Here is an 18,450-nt window from a genome sequence, read left to right on the forward strand (position 1 = left end):
TCCCCTATAATCCTAATAGTAACAACAACATTTGATCTATATACCACCCTTCAGGACAACTTAATAGTTTACAAAGTATGTTATTCTTATCCCCACAACAACATTCACCCTGTGAGGTAGGTGGGACTGAGAGAGCTCTGTAAGAGCTGTGACTGACCCAAGGTCACCCAGCTGGCTTCAAGAGGAGGAGTGGGGAATTTCTCTTTTAAATTTGCTTTTAAATCTCTTTATGGTTTTAACTGTATAAATGAATTCTAATATGTTTTTAAACTGTTGTAATCCGCCCTGAGCCCTCCATGGGGAGGACGGAATAGAAATCCAAAGTAAAAATAAATAAATAAATAAATAAATAAATAAATAAATAAATAAATAAATAAATATGGTTGTTGTGGGTTTTCCGGGCTGTATTGCCGTGGTCTTGGCATTGTAGTTCCTGACGTTTCTCCAGCAGCTGTGGCTGGCATCTTCAGAGGTGTAGCACCAAAAGACAGAGATCTCTGTGTGTCTTTTGGTGCTACACCTCTGAAGATGCCAGCCACAGCTGCTGGCAAAACGTCAGGAACTACAATGCCAAGACCACGGCAATACAGCCCGGAAAACCCACAACAACCATCGTTCTCCGGCCGTGAAAGCCTTCGACAATACAATAAATAAATAAATAAACTCGGTTCTCCGAATTAGAGTTCTGCCGCTCTTAACCACTAAACCAAACTGGCTCTCCTAGTCATAGCTGACCTTATTATAAACCTTGTAAATATGCAACAGAAGTAAGCAAGATTGTCTTCTACGGAGCATCTCTCCTGTTCAAGAAATAGGACATACACACTGCAGCATCTCTAGCTGATAATGTTGCAGACTGCAGTAATACTTGACAGTAAGGAGACAGAAAAGTTATCCTACAACATGTACAGTGATATTACATCTACTATGGAAATAGAAACATTACTCTGAGTATCCTCATCATGTCTGTTCTCCTTGAAGAGGATACATTTGCAATCAGTCAGCAGACTTGCCTTCCTCTTGGTGTTAAGAAACACATCCTTGGAGCATCTTAAAATTATATTCAGAGAGACTCCACTTTTTTAAAAAACGGAACATCTGGTGATCACATCTTTTGGATTTTTTTTAAACCAGGGGGGGATTGTTTCGTTTACCTGAAATATTGCATAATTTTGATACTGTTGTTTCATATATTAATGGTGCTAAATATCTGATTGTGTAAAATATTTTACTTTTTCCTCCTTGTAGTGGTAAAAAGATTTTTCTTTTTACCACTAAAACTGTGATTTTAAAGTAATATCAAAGGACACTTGCTCCAGATGCATCCACTCCAAAGGTTATGCTAGTTCTTTAGTTGTTGTAGATTTTCCGGGCCATAATGGCCATGGTCTTGACATTGTAGTTCCTGACGTTTTGCCAGCAGCTGTAACTGGCATCTTCAGAGGTGTAGCACTGAAAGACAGAGATCTCTCAGTGTCAATGTGTGGAGACGATGTTAGCAGGTAATTTATATCTACTCAGGAAGGTGGGTTTGGGCTGAGTCATCCTGTAAGAGTTTCTCAAGGTGTGGAATGCTAATGGGGGGAAGCTTCACTGTATCCTGAGGAGGTTCTTTTGCGTATGGATTTGTGGTTGATAAGCTAATCTTATCTGCAGGGCTATTGTAAGATGTAGAGTATTTTGTTAGTCTGGTGTTTTTCAGGACTGGAAACCATGCCCTATTCATTCTTAAATTCTCTTCTTTCTTGTTGAAATTGTGCTTATGCTTATGAATTCCAATGGCTTCCCTGTGCAATCTGACAAAGTAGTCCGGAAAATCTACAACAACTAACGTTCCCCAGCTGTGAAAGCCTTCGACAATATATACTAGTTCTTGTTACACTGCCATTTATATCTATAGGTACCTATCTGCTTAGCCTTGTTCTGATTTAAACCTATCCACACTCCAGTATAGACAGAAACAAGCCAAAGAGCATGTTACTGATTACTTGGCTGCAAGCCATTTAAGAATAGTTGCAGCAAGTGATTCTCTCTCACACAGAGACATACATCCCTCTATTTCTCTAACTATTCTGGCTTAACAGTAAACTAATTAATACCTGAATAATCCTTCTAGCACCATGCTCATGCCCTCCCAGTATTAGGACCTCTGATGCATGTCATGCTGTGCTGCCAAGTGACAAAGACAAGGCCTTTCCATCAGCCTTGGTACAGCCTGATACTTCATGGTTAGCAACAGGTTCACTGGTTTAATGAGTAACTGAGCTGCTATTTTTTAAATTATTTTTAGTAATTTGTATTCAGCTGTTGTTTTATTGTGATTTTATTGAATATTATATTTTTGCATTGGTTGTAATTGTGAACCGCTTCGAGATCTTAACAGAAGAGGAATAAAAATTGAATAAATAAATATTTATATTAAGATACCAAAAAATTCTCCTTCAGTTATACCTATCTGGCAAGATGGGCACAGAAACCATTTTTGTCCAAGGAGAGAAAGGTTAAAACAAGAGAAGTTGCTGGCTTAGCTGTGCTTTGAATCTGGTATACGGTCTGTCTCCTTTCATCTGTGCCCACATGTGTGATCAATTTATACATCTGCAAGCAGATTACAACACCACCCTGAAAGGTCATCAGCGCAAAGGTCGTCCTTTGTCTCATTAACCCCAAATTTGCACCAGTCCTGTTTTCTCAGCTTGCCTAATGGTTAAATTTGCTCTGCTTTAGTCTAAACCCACATCCAGATGAATGCGCTGGGCTTTATAGGGTTCGCCTCTTTCTACTACAGTACTTCATACACTCCTGAAAAGGTACTTCTGGATACAGAGCGTCATGGACAGCTGCAGGAGGAAAGTAAAAATTAACTGTCTTGACACAGGCAACAGGCTCTTTGATTTCTAATGGCTAGACGAATTTCTCGATAGTTGACACACAGCTTACATTCTACTGCCTGTATTAACCAAACAGATTAATGATGACCATACTTTTTGAAATTGCCACATTTCAGTACTACAAAACTCTGGATGCTCACCTGGGCATAAGGAGAAATAAAGCTAGTGATGCACACCAGGCCGGCATCTGCAAACAGCTTGGCAACCTCAGCAATCCGGCGGACATTTTCTTCCCTGTCTTCTGGTGAGAAACCCAAATTCTTGTTGAGGCCTTGCCTGATATTGTCACCATCCAAGGTGTAGCATGGGATGCCGTGGCACACTAGATACTCCTCCAAGGCCATGCTAACGGTGGTCTTCCCGGCTCCAGACAGTCCTACATTATTACAGATTGTTTTAAAAATTGAACGACATTCATTGAGCATATGTAATAAACGACTAGTTTTCCAACTATGGATGCAGTAGAGTCATTTTTAAATTAATCTGATTTAGCAGTTCATGGAAGAGAAACGCAATGTTTCCCAGGTATACCCTGAAATAAATCCCAGCCATTTAAATGGGATTCATTTATATGTATGGGTTGCTGCCTTGAGTACAAATAGGCTTGGATTCTAATCCTCACTTCCATTTGCACTGCATTACAGGGATGGCCCTCTGCTGTAGAGCACTTTTTTCCAGCACGGGGCGCTTCTGTTCATGCAATGCCAGAGCTTCACTGAGCAGAGCAAAAATGCCTAGCCCAACAGAAAAGCAGGTCACTCACACAACAGAGGACAAACGGTCTCAGCAATGGACAAAGAGGCACGCACGTGGAAACAACACTTACGATCTAAGCCACTTTTTTTTACAACTTCACGATATACATACAGATTTTAAGAAGTGCTGAAATTTAACACACATGTACCATTCAACCAAGATAAAAAAGACTAAATGTGGGCATGTACCTTGAATCAATGTTTTTAAAGATTTTCAGCACAATTTTCACATATTTATACAAGGTTGGATCCTATGCACTGCCAGCAGGAAGTACTAGAGCAGAGGTGAGTTTTTCCCCACCTTCCTCTTTTTCCTGTGAGCACCAAAAAGCTGATGCTGGGAGTTGAGGAGGGGGAGCATGAACAAAAAGAACCACGCAACATGGGCAGCTACAGCAAAGGAAGCAGAAAAAATGGCCCCTCCTGCCTCTGACGTAGTCAAAGCTCCTATTTAAGACTCTCTGCGCTGGTGGAATAAATTCACAGGAACCTGCCTTCATGCCCATTTTCCTAGCTTCAATTATAGAGCAGGGTCCCAGCAGGGAATCCAAGATCCTGATGCTAAGCTGTTTAGTTCTTTGAAAATTCACCAGCACCTTGAACTCTGACTGGAAGCCAATTTGTAATTAATAGAACCACCACAGTATCCATACATTGTGTACATATCAGTACAACACTGTAGGTTCCCATTAGGTATGCAACTACTACACAGCATGGCTTCATTTTGCAGATCACTCCAAGAACTTTTTTTTGCCTGAAAGCACTTACCAAGGTTTTTTGTTTTTGTTTTTAAATTGCTGTTCTAGTCTGGACACTCACTAAGAGTTTCAATGTACTTCCCTGGAACCCGATGGAAAGTAAATTGAGTGTCATCAGCATATTGATGGCACCATATTCCAAATCCATGGCTCATCTCACCTACTATTTTCCTATACATGTTAAATAAATGATGGACTGCTGTCAAACCCCATAAGCCAAAGACTACTGCCTGCAGTTCCCTAGTATGTGTATATGCAGTGAAACTTTTCGCCAGAGTGCTCCTTATGAGAGATGGGCCCAAACCAAAATATGACGCAAAGTTCATCACGAACTGGGCCATTTTTTTTAGATCGCAAACTGGCAGTTCATCGGAGGGCATTTCTGACGAACCACAATTTTTAGAGCATTTTATTTTTCGGTTTGTCACTGCAGACAGCCTGGCACCAATCAATCAGTTTCCTAGGCAATGAGGGGGATGGGCTTTCTGCAGACCTGCTGCTGCCCCAGAAGTGACATATTAATGAACCAAACAAACTGGTTTGTGAACCGGGCAATTTTATGCCAGTTCGTGGTTCATGAAATGCAATGAACGACGAACCACAACAAACCGCCATTTTCCTGGTTCGTGCCCATCTCCTCATATGGCAAATCCATAATGTTTAAAGCGGTCCTACTCTGAACATTATCTCTTTCCAGAAAGTTCATATTACTTGCTTAGGAGACCGCAAAGTGATAATGACCCATCCAGCCTTTCCTCAATATCCGGAGTAGAAGACTGACATCAGAAAGGTGGGTTATTTGGAAAGATACTTTGGGCTTCTAAAACAGCAGCTGGGAAAATCTTCAGCTGGTGCCTCCTGCTATTGTTGGCCTTCTAAAATGGCCAACAGCAAAAATACTGTACCTGTTAACCAGACTGTGCAGCCTCGAAAGCCACTTCTGGTCCCTACCACCTGGCCCCTCTTATTTCGACTGACATGGTGAGCTTGATAGGTGACATTAGTAGCTCTCTGCATTCCCTGAAGAAGGAAAAAAATAAAGAATCAGTAAAGTTTTGTCTTAGTAAGAACAAATTACTAAAAATCTATTACTTGCAAAATAGAAAAGCAAACTAGTATACACAAGTGCTGTTGACAGGAAAGCTCTGCTACTGAAGGCTTATGGAACCAAAGTCACTGACAAGACACCATTCACCTCAAGAACGTGAAATAATGCAGCAGTATTTGAGTTACAGTTTTATATTACAACCTATATTTTTATTTCTGATCTGACCCACACCATATTAGGACACTGACAGTGAAATCTTAAGCAGAGTTACTCCAGTCTAAGACCTCTGAAAACACTGGAGTAACTCTGCTTAGGATTTCACTGTTAGCGTCCTCAGGCAATGAGTTTAATTGCTTCAGTAGTCAAATGAACACCACAGTCCAAAGAAAGGCAAGAACTAGAGTACTCCCAAACCATTACAATGACACTGACGTTCCATGAATTAAGAAAGTGAAAATTCCTAACAGTAGCAATCAAACAGCACAATCATCTGTTCAGATAAAGAAGGGCACTGCCTCCTTTAACTGATAGTCTCAGCTAGATAAAGAATGGATTGCTAAAATACATACCCACCGTAAATAATCAGAAAAATCTGGCTACTTCCTCCCAACCCAGAGAATGATGTTAAACATCAACTCTTCCTGTATTTGCTTAGGGGAAAAGGGGAGAAGTCTGAACTAGAGATAGGCACGAACCCAAATATGAAGCAAAAGTCATGACGAGCCAGGCCCATTCATGGTTCGCGAACCAGTGGTTCGTCAGATCCCATTTCTGACGAACTGCCACGAACTTTAGACTAGTTCATTTGGTTTGCTTTTTGGTTCGTCGCTGCAGACAGCCTGGTGCCAATCAATCAGTTTCCTAAGCAACAGAGGATGGATTTCCTGCAGACTTCTGCTGGCCCGGAAGTGACCTTCTGCTGACCCAGAAGTGATTATTTTCTGACCTGGATGTGACATTTTCACGAACCAAATGAACTGGTTCACAAACGGGGGGGGGGGGCAGATTCATGAAAGTGGTTTGTGGTTCGTGAAATTTGACAAACCACGAACCACATGGTTTGTTTTTTTCCCCAGTTCGTGCCCATCTCTAGTCTGAACTCTGAAATCACAATCAGTCTCTCTACAAATTGCCATAATTTCTACAACATATATCTTGTCTATCTACCACATTTTATTCCACCCACAACATGTTATCCTAACAAGCCTGTGAGGTAGGTTAGGCTGAGAGAGGAAAAGTAGTCTAAAGTTATTCACTGAGATTCATGGGTAAGCAGCAAATCATTCCATTTGAAATCCAATATTCTAACTGGTATATACCCCTCTTAAAAAATTCACAGAGACTGCAACAGAGATGTGCTGGTTCACAGAAAAAATTCAAAAACAAAAACCAAAAAATACTTTTTATTGGGACCAGTCAACTTATCACAAAAGACTGTGCAATCTTTCAAATTAGTCAAGTCTACAGAGAGAAATGCAGGACATGTTGTAAGTGTAATCAGATTAGGTGATCTGGATATAACTAGTTTCAGCTTGCACCTTCACCTTCTGGGATAAAGAAAAAAGCAGCCTCCATCTGAGAACATCAGCTGCTGATTAAATGCATGCCCAGCACCAAAGAGACCAGACAAGTCCCTTAAACAGCCAAAAGAATTTCAGAGCTGCCATGTTTCCAACTAGACAATTCTAATCAGGCACCTCACAAAGTTCATCTTAAAACATCTTTTAGTTTAAAAAATTCATTAATTCTTTCATTCATTCACAAGGCAGAAGATGTGAAGTACCGGGGCATTATATTGTTTTCAGATGTAACCTTTAGTTGTTTCAGTTCTAAAACTGAATCTCTAGTCATCCCCCCCCAAAAAAACCTTCAAAAGATGGCAGCATCTAATAGCCTAAAAACTAGAGCACAATTTGGGGGACGGAGGGAACTTCAGAGCAGATTTCTTTAAGGCTCTCTCAAGAATTTGAACTGTTGGCATTTAACAATTTCAATGTTTTTTACTTCTTCCAATGTTCTTATTTAACCCTTGAATTGGGTTTTCAGAAGCTGAAGACAAAGGTAAAATATAAACAAACTATAGATAAAGACTTGAATCTCCAATAAAATTTCCACAGACTGAAGGACTTCTATCCATGTAAACATCCTTCTCACCTTCTCCCACACCCCAAAATGGTCCTCAAAAAGCTACTCTTGGGGAACAGGGGATCCCTAGGACAGCTGAAGGTCTGCCACAGAACAGTGTAAATGGTGAAAACTTTAAGTTTTAGGGAAAGATTAATCCTATAATTTCATGTTTAAACAGTGTCATTAGCATTTACTTTTCTAGGTTACCAAAAAACTTGTCTACAACTTCAACTCAACTTGCCATTCCGTGTACTCCTGCTGAGTTTTACCAGTCTATTAATAACCCAAAGCATAAAAATGTTAAGGTTTACTTTCTCCCTTGGCACAGAATAGAAATAACTCCTGACTTTTCTAAACTTCACCACAGCTAAATCTGTATTCCATAAACAGGGGATTTTATTTTAGTATATTTCACAAAAATGTCAAACAAATCCATTTAACCAATAAATTAGAAGTTACTGAAGGCTGGCATACTTTCCTTTTTATTTCAATAATTTAAAAAAGGAACACGTATCAAAATCTTAAGATGAGCTTCCATTACTTCAATAACAGACCGTCTATTGCTGAGGTTCCTACACACATCAATTGTCAGCTAAGTCAATCCTGGCTGTTATCAACAGGTTAACAGGGTTGCCAGCCTCCAGGTGGTAGCTGGAGATCTCTCGGAATTACAGCTGTTCTCCAGGCAACAAAGACCAGTTACCCTGGAGAAAATGGCTGCTCTAAGGGGTAAACTCTATGGCATTATACCCCACTGAGGTCCCCCCTCTCCAAACCCCACCCTCTCCAGGTTCCACCTCCAAAATCTCCCAAAATTTCCCAACCTGGACCTGGCAACCCTATTAACAATTCAGTAATCGAATTGCCTGATAGGGAATTTCTTAGCATCACTGTAATTATTTTAAATGTGTGGTGTGTGGTTCTTTAAATGATTGGTGTGATACAGAAGAAGAATGGGGGAGAAAGAGAGGGAGGAGTGAGTGAGGTGACTGGCTGATTAGAGAGTATGGATGCAGCTGAAAAGTGTGACTACAGTGAAATCTGATTGGACAGTGGCAGTGCTCTAGGGGCGGGGTGAACTGCAGTTTTTTGTTACTGAGCAGAGAGAAAAGATTCATTCTGGTTTAGACAGGCAAGCTGTGTGTACCTGAGAGAGAAAGTTTATGTATATCTGTGTAACTGAGCCTATGTAAAGAAAATTTAAGAACATATAACCATCTCTGAAACCATCAAACTTAAGAAACAGTGTGAAACCAATATGCTTCATCTAATAATAAAGGTTTATTTGGGTTTTTTTTGTTCACCCATCTGCAAGAGGGTTGTATTTTTTTATCCACCCCAGAATATGCGATTCCTATATATCTCATTCCTATCCTCAGGGCCACATAGTTCTACAAAGGAGCCTGACACTTGGGCACATTATTCAGGGGGCAATTTAAATTAACTAGTTTGGAATATAATTCCTGGAGGCAGCATTATCTACCCATAGGGTGTAAGGAGAAGATGGTTAAAGGCAAAATCTAACTACACAACAGAAAGGGAGTTGTGATCGTCTCCTCTTCATTCTCCTCATCACAAGACTACATGATACTCAGAAAAGAACAATGCAAGTTGTCCCTCCACCACCACCAACCCATCTCTCAAGGATATCACTGACCAAGAAAGATAGATATGGATTCTTCCTACCTTAAACCACTTCATTCATAAAACAAAGTAAAAGTAATGAATAGCTACAGTGCTGATGCTCATGTATGTTTTATTACTTACCTGAGTTTACAGATCTCAGTTTCATCAAATTCCCCACTCCCTCCCAATTACATTTTCCTAGTTATTTCAAAATAATGTACTTAACATCTCTGTGCTTAGGTTCCATATCTTCCCATAATTTTATTCATCAATTTATCACTTACAACTGACAGGTGCTTTTTTTTTTTTGCCCGAACAAGATAAATTCGTCAGACTTCAAAGGATACTAACAGTGATGTATAAAGGCCAGATTGCTTGCAACTGGGCAAAGTCTGGTGGCTTGCTGTTGTCTGCAGCGCAAAATTGAAATGTTTAGATAAGCTTCTATTCACATAATCCAGGATATGTCAATGAAGAGCAGCTGTCCATAACAATACAAAGAAGTCTAACATCACCCCCCTAATTGCTTCAACAAGACTGGTAGCACACATTGCAGTCCGACGCATGTTTACTAAGCAAGTCCTACTGCATTCAATGGATCTTACTCCCAGGAAAGACTGCGCAGGCTGGGGAGGTGCACTAGGAAGAAAATAAAAGCAGAAACCAGCAAGAGTAGGGGAAGGAAGGAGAGTGGGACTGGGAAAAATAAAGGGCACTTAAAAGCCAGTAGGGCATGTTAGAGACAAGAACAGAACTGAACCAAAACTGACGGTTAGTGGGGGCAGACAAGAGCAGGGGAATGAAACCAAGAGTGAGACCTACAGCCAAGGTCATTAGACAAAGTCAGAAAAGGTGGATGGCAGAGGACTTCCCTCCCCACGCTAGCCCTTGCACATCCCCCTCTTGCTTATATTTAGTTTCTACTGGAAGTCCAAGCCAACAATTTCATAGAAGTATATATATCACGCTACCCTCTGGCCTTACTTAATCTGAGCAATAAAGGACCCTCAAAAATGTAAAAACAGCAATCACAACTAAAAGCAGAACCTCATTTAAATGCTAGCGTACCTTTTATTTTGAACAAATTGTGCTTGTTACAAGTTCCCTATAGGTCAGTTTAGGTTAATACACAAAATTTCTGGTTTTTTCTTATTTATTATTCCAAATCAATCAACATTATGTTCTTTAATGGAAATTTCAAGGCCAATGTAAAGGTGTTCCTGAAATCAGAACACTGAGATATCACAGGTACACTCCATACGTGGAGAAGAGGCTTCAAAATAATATTCAGAGAAAAATGTGTTGCTGTAAATTCCATCTCACATATATAACAAAAACTGATTCAAGATAACTGCATTCCTCAATACAGCACCGTTAGGAAGTAAAAGGGTTGATGAAGTCAAACAACAATTGCTTTATTTCTATTTTGATTACAGCCCCAGCCCCAATATACATACCAATTGCTACCTCTCTACACAAGTTTGCTAGTCTATGTCCTGATTAACAGTTTTCTTCGTCCTGATATTTGAGACACAGGTGGCGGAAGAAATATAAAAAAAGAATATCCTGCTCTTCTGTCCTCAGCTCCACAGTTCAGACAGACTTTCTGCGAAATATACAACAGGCACCCAGACACATGCAAGAAAGATTAAGTCTCAGAGCCAAACTACAAGTGATGCCTGACACAGGTTGGACACTTGTCAGCTTCCCTCCAGTTTTGATGGGAAATGTAGGCAGCTTAGTGGAATGTTGGACAAGTGACAGTTGAGAAGTCTATTGGACAGCAGTCGGAGAGCCAAGCTACAAGACTAGGACGCCTACATTTCCTATCAAAACTTGAGGGAAGCTGACAAGTGTCCAACCTGTGTCATGCGTCACTTGTAGCTTGGTTCTGAGATGACACAAGGTTCTTTCTGAACTTGACTACTGCCAACTTTGTTAAGAGTCCCACCATTTGTTTGACTGAAATGAATGTATTGTCCTCATGTTCACATTTGAGCCCCATGCCACAAAGCTGAGTGTATGACTTGATCAAAGTCACATGCTTGTTGTCTGCACTTGAAACGGCTCAATGACAAACTTGAGCCTTGATTGGCTTCAAAAACCTGACCTTCCAATCCAAAGATGTCCAATATACTCAAGTATCATGAACTGCTTAGAGCAAAGCTACACTGTCTCTTCCCCAATAAGTCTGAAACTCAGTCAGGAAGAAGAGCAAGCAGATAGGTTCCACCTGACATTCCAATCCTGCTTCACTGCTCCGATTGCTCCTTTCCAATGAAAACAAAAGCAGTGGCCTTCAAGGTCTGCATGATTCCTTAGAAAGCTTCATCAGACGTGAAAATAATTCAAATGCTTCAATAATTCAATAAAGATCAAAACAGGTTTGTAATTAAGACGCTGGGCAAACAGCCATCACCCTTTAAACAGGATTGAGGCAAACCTTTTAAAGTGCTTTTCAGCTCTTCTCCACGGGTGAAAAACTGAAAGGCAGCATGAAAGGGTTCTGAGTATGCTGGTGGCCATACAGCAAGGATGACTGCATTTCAGCCTTCTTGCACTTCACCATGCACAGGTGATTTATTTTCTTCATTTATATGCTGTCTTTCTGCCGGATGGGGACCCAAAGCATCTAACATTGCCCGCCTCTTGTCCCTTCCATCCTCAACACAACCCTGTGAGGTAAATTAGGCTGAGAGTATGTGACTGGCCTGTCAGCCCACCAGCAAGCTCCTCTTGCTTCAAGATTAATTCGAACACAGCACAATCATTACACTGTCTGTAGTTTCCTTGTTTTATGTAGATTTAAAACAAGGTATTAAGCACAATCTTTTATCAATATATCTAATTCTCAATGTGCCCCATCTGTAGATTCCTAAATCGGAGACTGAGGCCATGAACAGATAAGATAGATCTATCCACAAACCTTAGAAAAACCCCAGTTTGCAGAAAAATATGCAATCTACCAAAAAAACAAACAAACATTGAGGGGGGTTTAAAAGCCTCAAAATAATAGAAGCAGATCCTGTAGCTTTAGGAAACAAATGCCCTCACTGGCCAATGCTAGGCAACCACAATAGTACCACCACTCTTCTAGCCTTGTGTTTTGTCAGTTAAAAGCAAGGAGATGGACATGACCATTTCCAGGACTTTTTTGGCCTTTGATGGCAGGACCAGGCCTGACAGCAACTACTAGGCAACCTGCTACCATGCAACTTGCATGGCTCAACTGGGCCCAGATACTCAATACTGCTCAACAGCAGTCTCCCCACAATAGCCAGTGTGTAGCGGTTAGAGTTTGAACTTGAATCCTGGAAACCTAGGTTTGAATCCCCACTCTGCCATGGAAACTTGTTGGGTGTCTTTGGGCCAATAACTAATTATCAGCCTAGCCTACCTCACAGGGTTGTTGTGAAGATGAAATGGAGGAGAGGAGAATGTTGTAAGCTGCTTTAGGTCCCCACTGTGGAGAAAGGTGAGGTTGGCATTGTGCGACTGATTCTGGCCCAGCAACGAGAATAACACACAGTTTTCCCAACTTGAGGTTGCCAGGTGAGGAAAGGAGGGAAAGATGAAGACAAGGCAGCAGATAAAAATAGGTTGGCTGGCAGGTGGGAAGGAGAGAAGGAAGCAGGAAAAGGGGACTTTCAGGGACAGGAAAGAACGGGGGAAGGGAAAATGAGATCATACCTCCCACAAGTCTTGGTGGGTCCCCCACTTGTCTTATTATTATATTAATGTATAGTAGAATTCAATGCTATAAATTATGATACAAATATACAAAAATTTAAAACAAGGTTTGTAGCTTAAACCTTTGTTAACGAGACACTATCATAATTTCCTTCTCTCTTACTTCCCTATCACTTCAGGAGGGAAAGTTCGTTGTATTCTGGCTTTCAGAAGTATTTGCATAGTTTTCGACTAGGCTGTGGTTATGCAGTTATGCAATGTGTTGCTCGTAACAACTTTTAATATATATTGGTCAGAGTTGCAACACTGTATGGCTTTTTTTTTGCTTGAATGCTTTATCTACTGAAGTCTTATCTTCTCAGCAACAAGCATGACCAAAATGCCATTTATTCCTTTCCATGTTAGTCTAGCTAACCAGGCACAGGAACAGCAAACGTTACAACAATAAAGTTCAATGTTAAGACTTCCACAGCCTCAACCCCTTTGCACTGGTCCACTCAAACTACGCTGAATCTTGCTCAGTTCATCACTGACACTTTATCAAGACACACATATAGTATTTGTTTTAACAGATTTTAAAAAGGAAAGCAGAAGTATGCAATAAGTGCACAATACCCTTGCAGTCCCAGTTTTTAAAATATATACCAAGGTAAAACAACATAAGAAAATGTTTTGCGGAGAGTTCTAAAACACTCCTTCAATATCGGTGGACTTCCAACCATTTCTAAGAATCCTGTCTTTTTAAGCAAGGTCACCCTGGTTAATGACAGAAACTGCCAAATAGAAAATATGCCATAATTGCATGGAAAAATGGGATAGACTCCAAAGAACAAACTCAGTTTGCACATAAATGTCTAGCCAGTGACTTATCACATGCCAGATTGTTGTTTCAATTTCTTTTTTCTTTTCTTTTGGGGTGTTTGTATTTAACTGGATGTAACCCACCCTCAAGCCCATATTTAATTAATACTACTTGTTTACAGCCTCTACTCCGTGCCTTTCTCCCAAAGCTGCTTACAGCATTATCCTCTCCCCCATTTTGTCCTCACAACAACCATGAGGTAGGTTCAGTGCCTGTCCGGCCCAAGGCCACCCAGCAAACTTCCACGGCAGAGTGAGGAATAAAATCTTAGGTCTTTCAGATCCTAATCTGACACTATTTAGCAGGGGTCATGTCGTAGGAAAAGAGCTGGAGGAACTCATTAGCATATGCCATGCCCCTTGCCATCACCAGGAGTGTGTCATTGGCATAACTGATTTGCGTATGCCACACCCCCTGACATCACCTATCCTGGCTCTTTTGGACCCAATCCTGGCCATTCAGGGCAGAAATTGGGCCCAAAATGGCAAAAAGGGGCTGAAAATGGCTGAAAAGGGGGCCAAAATGGTCAGGATCGGGCCACTGCTGAGTGGGAGAGTGATCCACCACCCATTAGAGGTCTGATCCGGGCCATTTCGGCCCCAATCCAGGCTGAAATGGGCCTAAAATGGCCAAGTCAGGTGAGCAGGGCCACCTGACACGTGACCTCTTTCGGGAACTGCCGGAATTATGTTCTTGTGCATTCCCCCTCGAAATGAGCCCTGCTATTTAGTATTCTCTGAGAAATAAACCCCTGAGCCACTTTTGTAGTCCTGTCCTAATCTTGACATAGTTTCTTCAGGAATGGGGTTGATTACCAAGAATAAGCCCAATTCCTTTTAAAAATTATTCTTAGCAATTCACAGCTCCCAGGTCAGCATCTACAATCACTTCAATTTGAAATTAATTCATTTTAACTCTTGATGCTGGGTTCATCCTTATGTAAACTGCATGCTTACACAAGGATTTTCCACTGCTATCATTTATTAGAAGTTATTCATTCAGATAAGCATGGTTGCATTTTAAAAGAAAAGACAGAATAATCAGATTGCAACACTTCAAAGATACTCATCTCTTATGTTTTCAGCCATATGTCTTCTCACACAGTATGGTTTTAAATGATCCATTTTTGTTTATTTATTTATTTATAGTCCACCTTTCTCACTGAGACTCAAGGTGGATTACACAGTATGAGATTAGTACAATCAGTATCAAGTACATTTCAATACAGTATCAAGGACATTTCCACAAACAATGCCATAGGGCAAACAGACACAATATTTAAAAGACATAGCATTAGCAAGAATCCAATATAGAGTAGAAAAAATACTGAAACAGAACATTATTCTAGGACTGACATTAAACAACATGGAACACTGGCGGTACATCAGAGTACATATTTAAAGCAGCAGATAATATGTAAGGCAACATAGTGGTGAAGTCTATGGTCCCTAACTTACTAGCGAAGCATCTGAGACCCCATCCCTTCTCATTTGAGTAAAAAGCCTTTTTGAATAGCCTTTCTGAATCTGGTAGGCTAAGAAATCTCCAAGGCTGTTACAACGGAATAAGCAGGATGGGAATTTATTGTATCCCCAACTGAACTCTTGAAACAAGATGGGGGGGGGGTGCATTTGTGCCAGAATCCTACCAGAAGACATGTAGAAGAAAGGGAAAAGGAAATTTTAGATGCAAGGGGCAGGGAGAGATGTGTTTTATTTGGGACTGTATGTTTTCACCTGAAGCACTAACCAGGAAAAGTGAAACTCTAAAAAACTACCAGAAAGATCACTGAACTTAACAAGGAACTCCGAACAGCACTAATATATATGGCTTGCCAGAAGAACAGCCTTTTTTTTTTTTTTAATCTTATCAGCTCATCTCCACCCAACCTGAACAACATGGCTGGACTTGCCATGCTTTACATTGAATATAGTACCACAGGAAAAGATTAATATCTGCCATTTTTAAAGAAGCAGAAAAGTTCTGGCCTTATTTATCTCAGTAACAGAAAATTAATAATAAACTTTGCTGGCTTTTGAGGTTCTAATGCTACACTGATTTTTTCTACCTGAACTGTCTCAGACAGAACAAAACACTTTGTGCACCACAGTGCATTTGTTTTCAGGTAACTGCAACTCTTTATTATTCAATTCAAATCACGGCATCATAAAACCAGCCCTGCTGGATCAAACCAAAACCATCCAGCTAAGGTAGCATTCTATTTCCAGCTGAAGCCAAGCTTCGTGTTTGGTAAACGCCTCTTCCCCCACCCCCCTTGCTGCTGTATACAGCCATTTTTTCCTAGGTTTTGGCAGGTACTGTAAATCGATCTGTTGGTAGCACCTTGGCAAGGAAAAAAACCCAACTTTGTTCATTCGTGCTTCAACAGTGCTCTCATTCAAGCAGCAGTCCACAAAGAACCTCAGTCTTCCACCACCCAAGATTTATGAATGGTGACATTGTACACTGGAGATTCCAGTCCTTTCCTCAGCCAATAGTCACGAAGAAAAATGATACCAAAGGCGAGGAACAACATTCCTCTGCATCATCATCTGCTTAACCACCCACAACTTTTTAAAGCAGGAGATAATCAGAGAGACAGCACGAAGCAGCACAGAACCTCATTCAAAAAAAGCAAGCACACTCTCTCTCATACATATATACAAAGGGAGTTAACAAAAAAACAAAGGAGGGATTGTGTTTTGTGTGTGTTATGTGTTTTCAAGTCACTCCTGACTTATAGTAACCCTATGAATGAAAGTCCTCCAAAATGTCCTATCATTAACAGTCCTGCTCAAATCTTGCAAACTGGAGGATGTGGTTTCCTTTATTGAGACAATCTATTTCATACTGGGTCTTTCTCTTAGCCTTCCACCTTTCCTAGAATTACTGTTTTTTTAATTTATTTCTTCCCCTCAAAGCAGAAGTTGCAAGGACAAGGACACCTCATGAAATATGATTTTCCTATAGAGCAGGCAAAGCCTTGCCCTTGACATCCCAAGCACCTAGGGTTTCTAATCTCCAGGAGATCTCCCGGAATTACAACTAATCTCCAGGCAACAGAAGGCACTTCTCCTGGAGGAAACGGCTGCTTTGGAGGGTAGTTCCTACGTTGTTTAATGTCAGTCTGAGAATTGCTTACGTACCGTTTCTACATGTATTCAGCACTGTATTGGATTTCTGCTGTTTTAAATTTTTGCAAATTTGCAGGTATATGTTGTTTACTGATATGTATGAAACTGACTGTATTGACCCACATTGTGTAATCCGCCTTGCATCTCAGTGAGAAAAGCAGACTATGTATAATGCAAATAAATAATATCCTACAAAGCTCCCTCCCCAAGCTCCGCTCCCAACATTTCCAGGGCTTTCCCAACCTGGAGTTGGCAACCCGACAAGTACCTCCTCCGTCCCTTCTTTCAAACTCGGGATATTTTCTGCACCTCATCTTTTTTTTGGCAAGGTTGTCCTCGAGCCAAAGCGCATCACAACAAGGCAAGGGCGGGCAAGCACTTTCTATATCTTCATTCTTCCCCCTTCTCTAAAACATCTCCTTATCCTCGGTTGCAGCTACAAATCGGGACTTACCCAGCTCTGCACTTTGTTGCTTAGCTTGACTTTTTTGCACTGGCTGGCAGGCAACTCCATTGGCAGCGGGTGGGGCGGGGGGAAATGAAGCTGAGGGCAGGCACGGGGGCGCGCGCGGAGCAGAGGGTTCGACGTCCCCGAGAAAGCGGGGCGGGAGATGCTCTCGCAAGGGAAGATGCCGGCGGTATCGTCGCGCGCGAGCCCAGCTTGGCAAGAGGAGGCAGATAAGCAGAAAGTGGGTGGAGCGCGCTGGGAAGGGACCGAAAGGGAGGAGCAAGAGGGAAGCGCCGAGCGAGGAAAGGCAAAAGCGCATGCGCGCGAATAGACACGTAAACCCCACTCGCTCCCCTCGCAGAACCCGCATGCGCGCGGCTTCTACTGCCACGCCAGCCGGCGCACCCGTCTATAGGCTTGCCGCAAGCTCGAGACGGGAGGGGGGGAGAAGGGAGCGCGCGGCACTTCCGTGTCTGCCGCTCTAGGTCCGCAGAGGCGGCTGCTCTTTGTTGAAAAGCTGTCAGGCTGAGAGGAAAAGGAGTTCGGCTGAAAACAGATGTTTACAGAAGAAAGAGTAGCCTTTTCCTGTGGTCAGTCAATACCTTTTATTGGCATTCAAGAAAAAAAAATGTGCGCCGAGAAAGACAAACCAAGGCTACAACAAGATCAGCCGGCAGTAGAATCAACTATATACTCCCTAATCCACATAGCAATTGAAAGATACAGTACAACTGTATGTGTGATAAAGGGGCGCTGGTTTGATAATAACAAAAAGACTACTAGCCTTCCATCAGATTGACCTTTTCCTGTGGGGGTGTTTCTTCGCTGCTAGCAAGGAAAAGTCAGAGGTGCGATGTTGCTTCAGAATTTGGGAGTTCCGTTTAATTGTTAATTTCCAATGGGGAAGCTGTTTTTCACTGGGCTTGGCGACTCTCTGTGTGTACTACCTGTCATGTATTTTATTGTATCAGTCTCATCACTCTTCCTTATCTACCTCCCTCTTTCTAATTTTTTGTATTTGTTTAACTTTTTAAACTTATAAATCTCTTTATAGCACATCAGGCCATTTATTTGCCTATCTTGACCTGTACTGGGACTGCTTCTGGCTCTC

General features: G+C 41.4%; 1 protein-coding gene across 1 annotated transcript in view; it reads right to left on the reverse strand.

Moving 5' to 3' along the window:
* PAPSS1 (3'-phosphoadenosine 5'-phosphosulfate synthase 1) overlaps positions 1–17,583 on the reverse strand; it is a 61,815-nt gene extending 44,232 nt beyond the window's left edge. Inside the window, exons 1-3 of the mRNA XM_054990540.1 lie at positions 17,346–17,583; positions 5,310–5,424; positions 3,032–3,267 (exon numbers count right to left, since the gene is read on the reverse strand). Coding sequence (XP_054846515.1) covers positions 3,032–3,267; positions 5,310–5,424; positions 17,346–17,405 — 411 coding nt within the window. The 5' untranslated portion in view covers positions 17,406–17,583. The remainder of the gene's footprint in view (positions 1–3,031; positions 3,268–5,309; positions 5,425–17,345) is intronic.
* Positions 17,584–18,450: the final 867 nt, after the last annotated feature.

Source organism: Eublepharis macularius, chromosome 10, assembly GCF_028583425.1.
Source record: "Eublepharis macularius isolate TG4126 chromosome 10, MPM_Emac_v1.0, whole genome shotgun sequence".
Taxonomy (NCBI): Eukaryota; Metazoa; Chordata; class Lepidosauria; order Squamata; family Eublepharidae; genus Eublepharis; species Eublepharis macularius.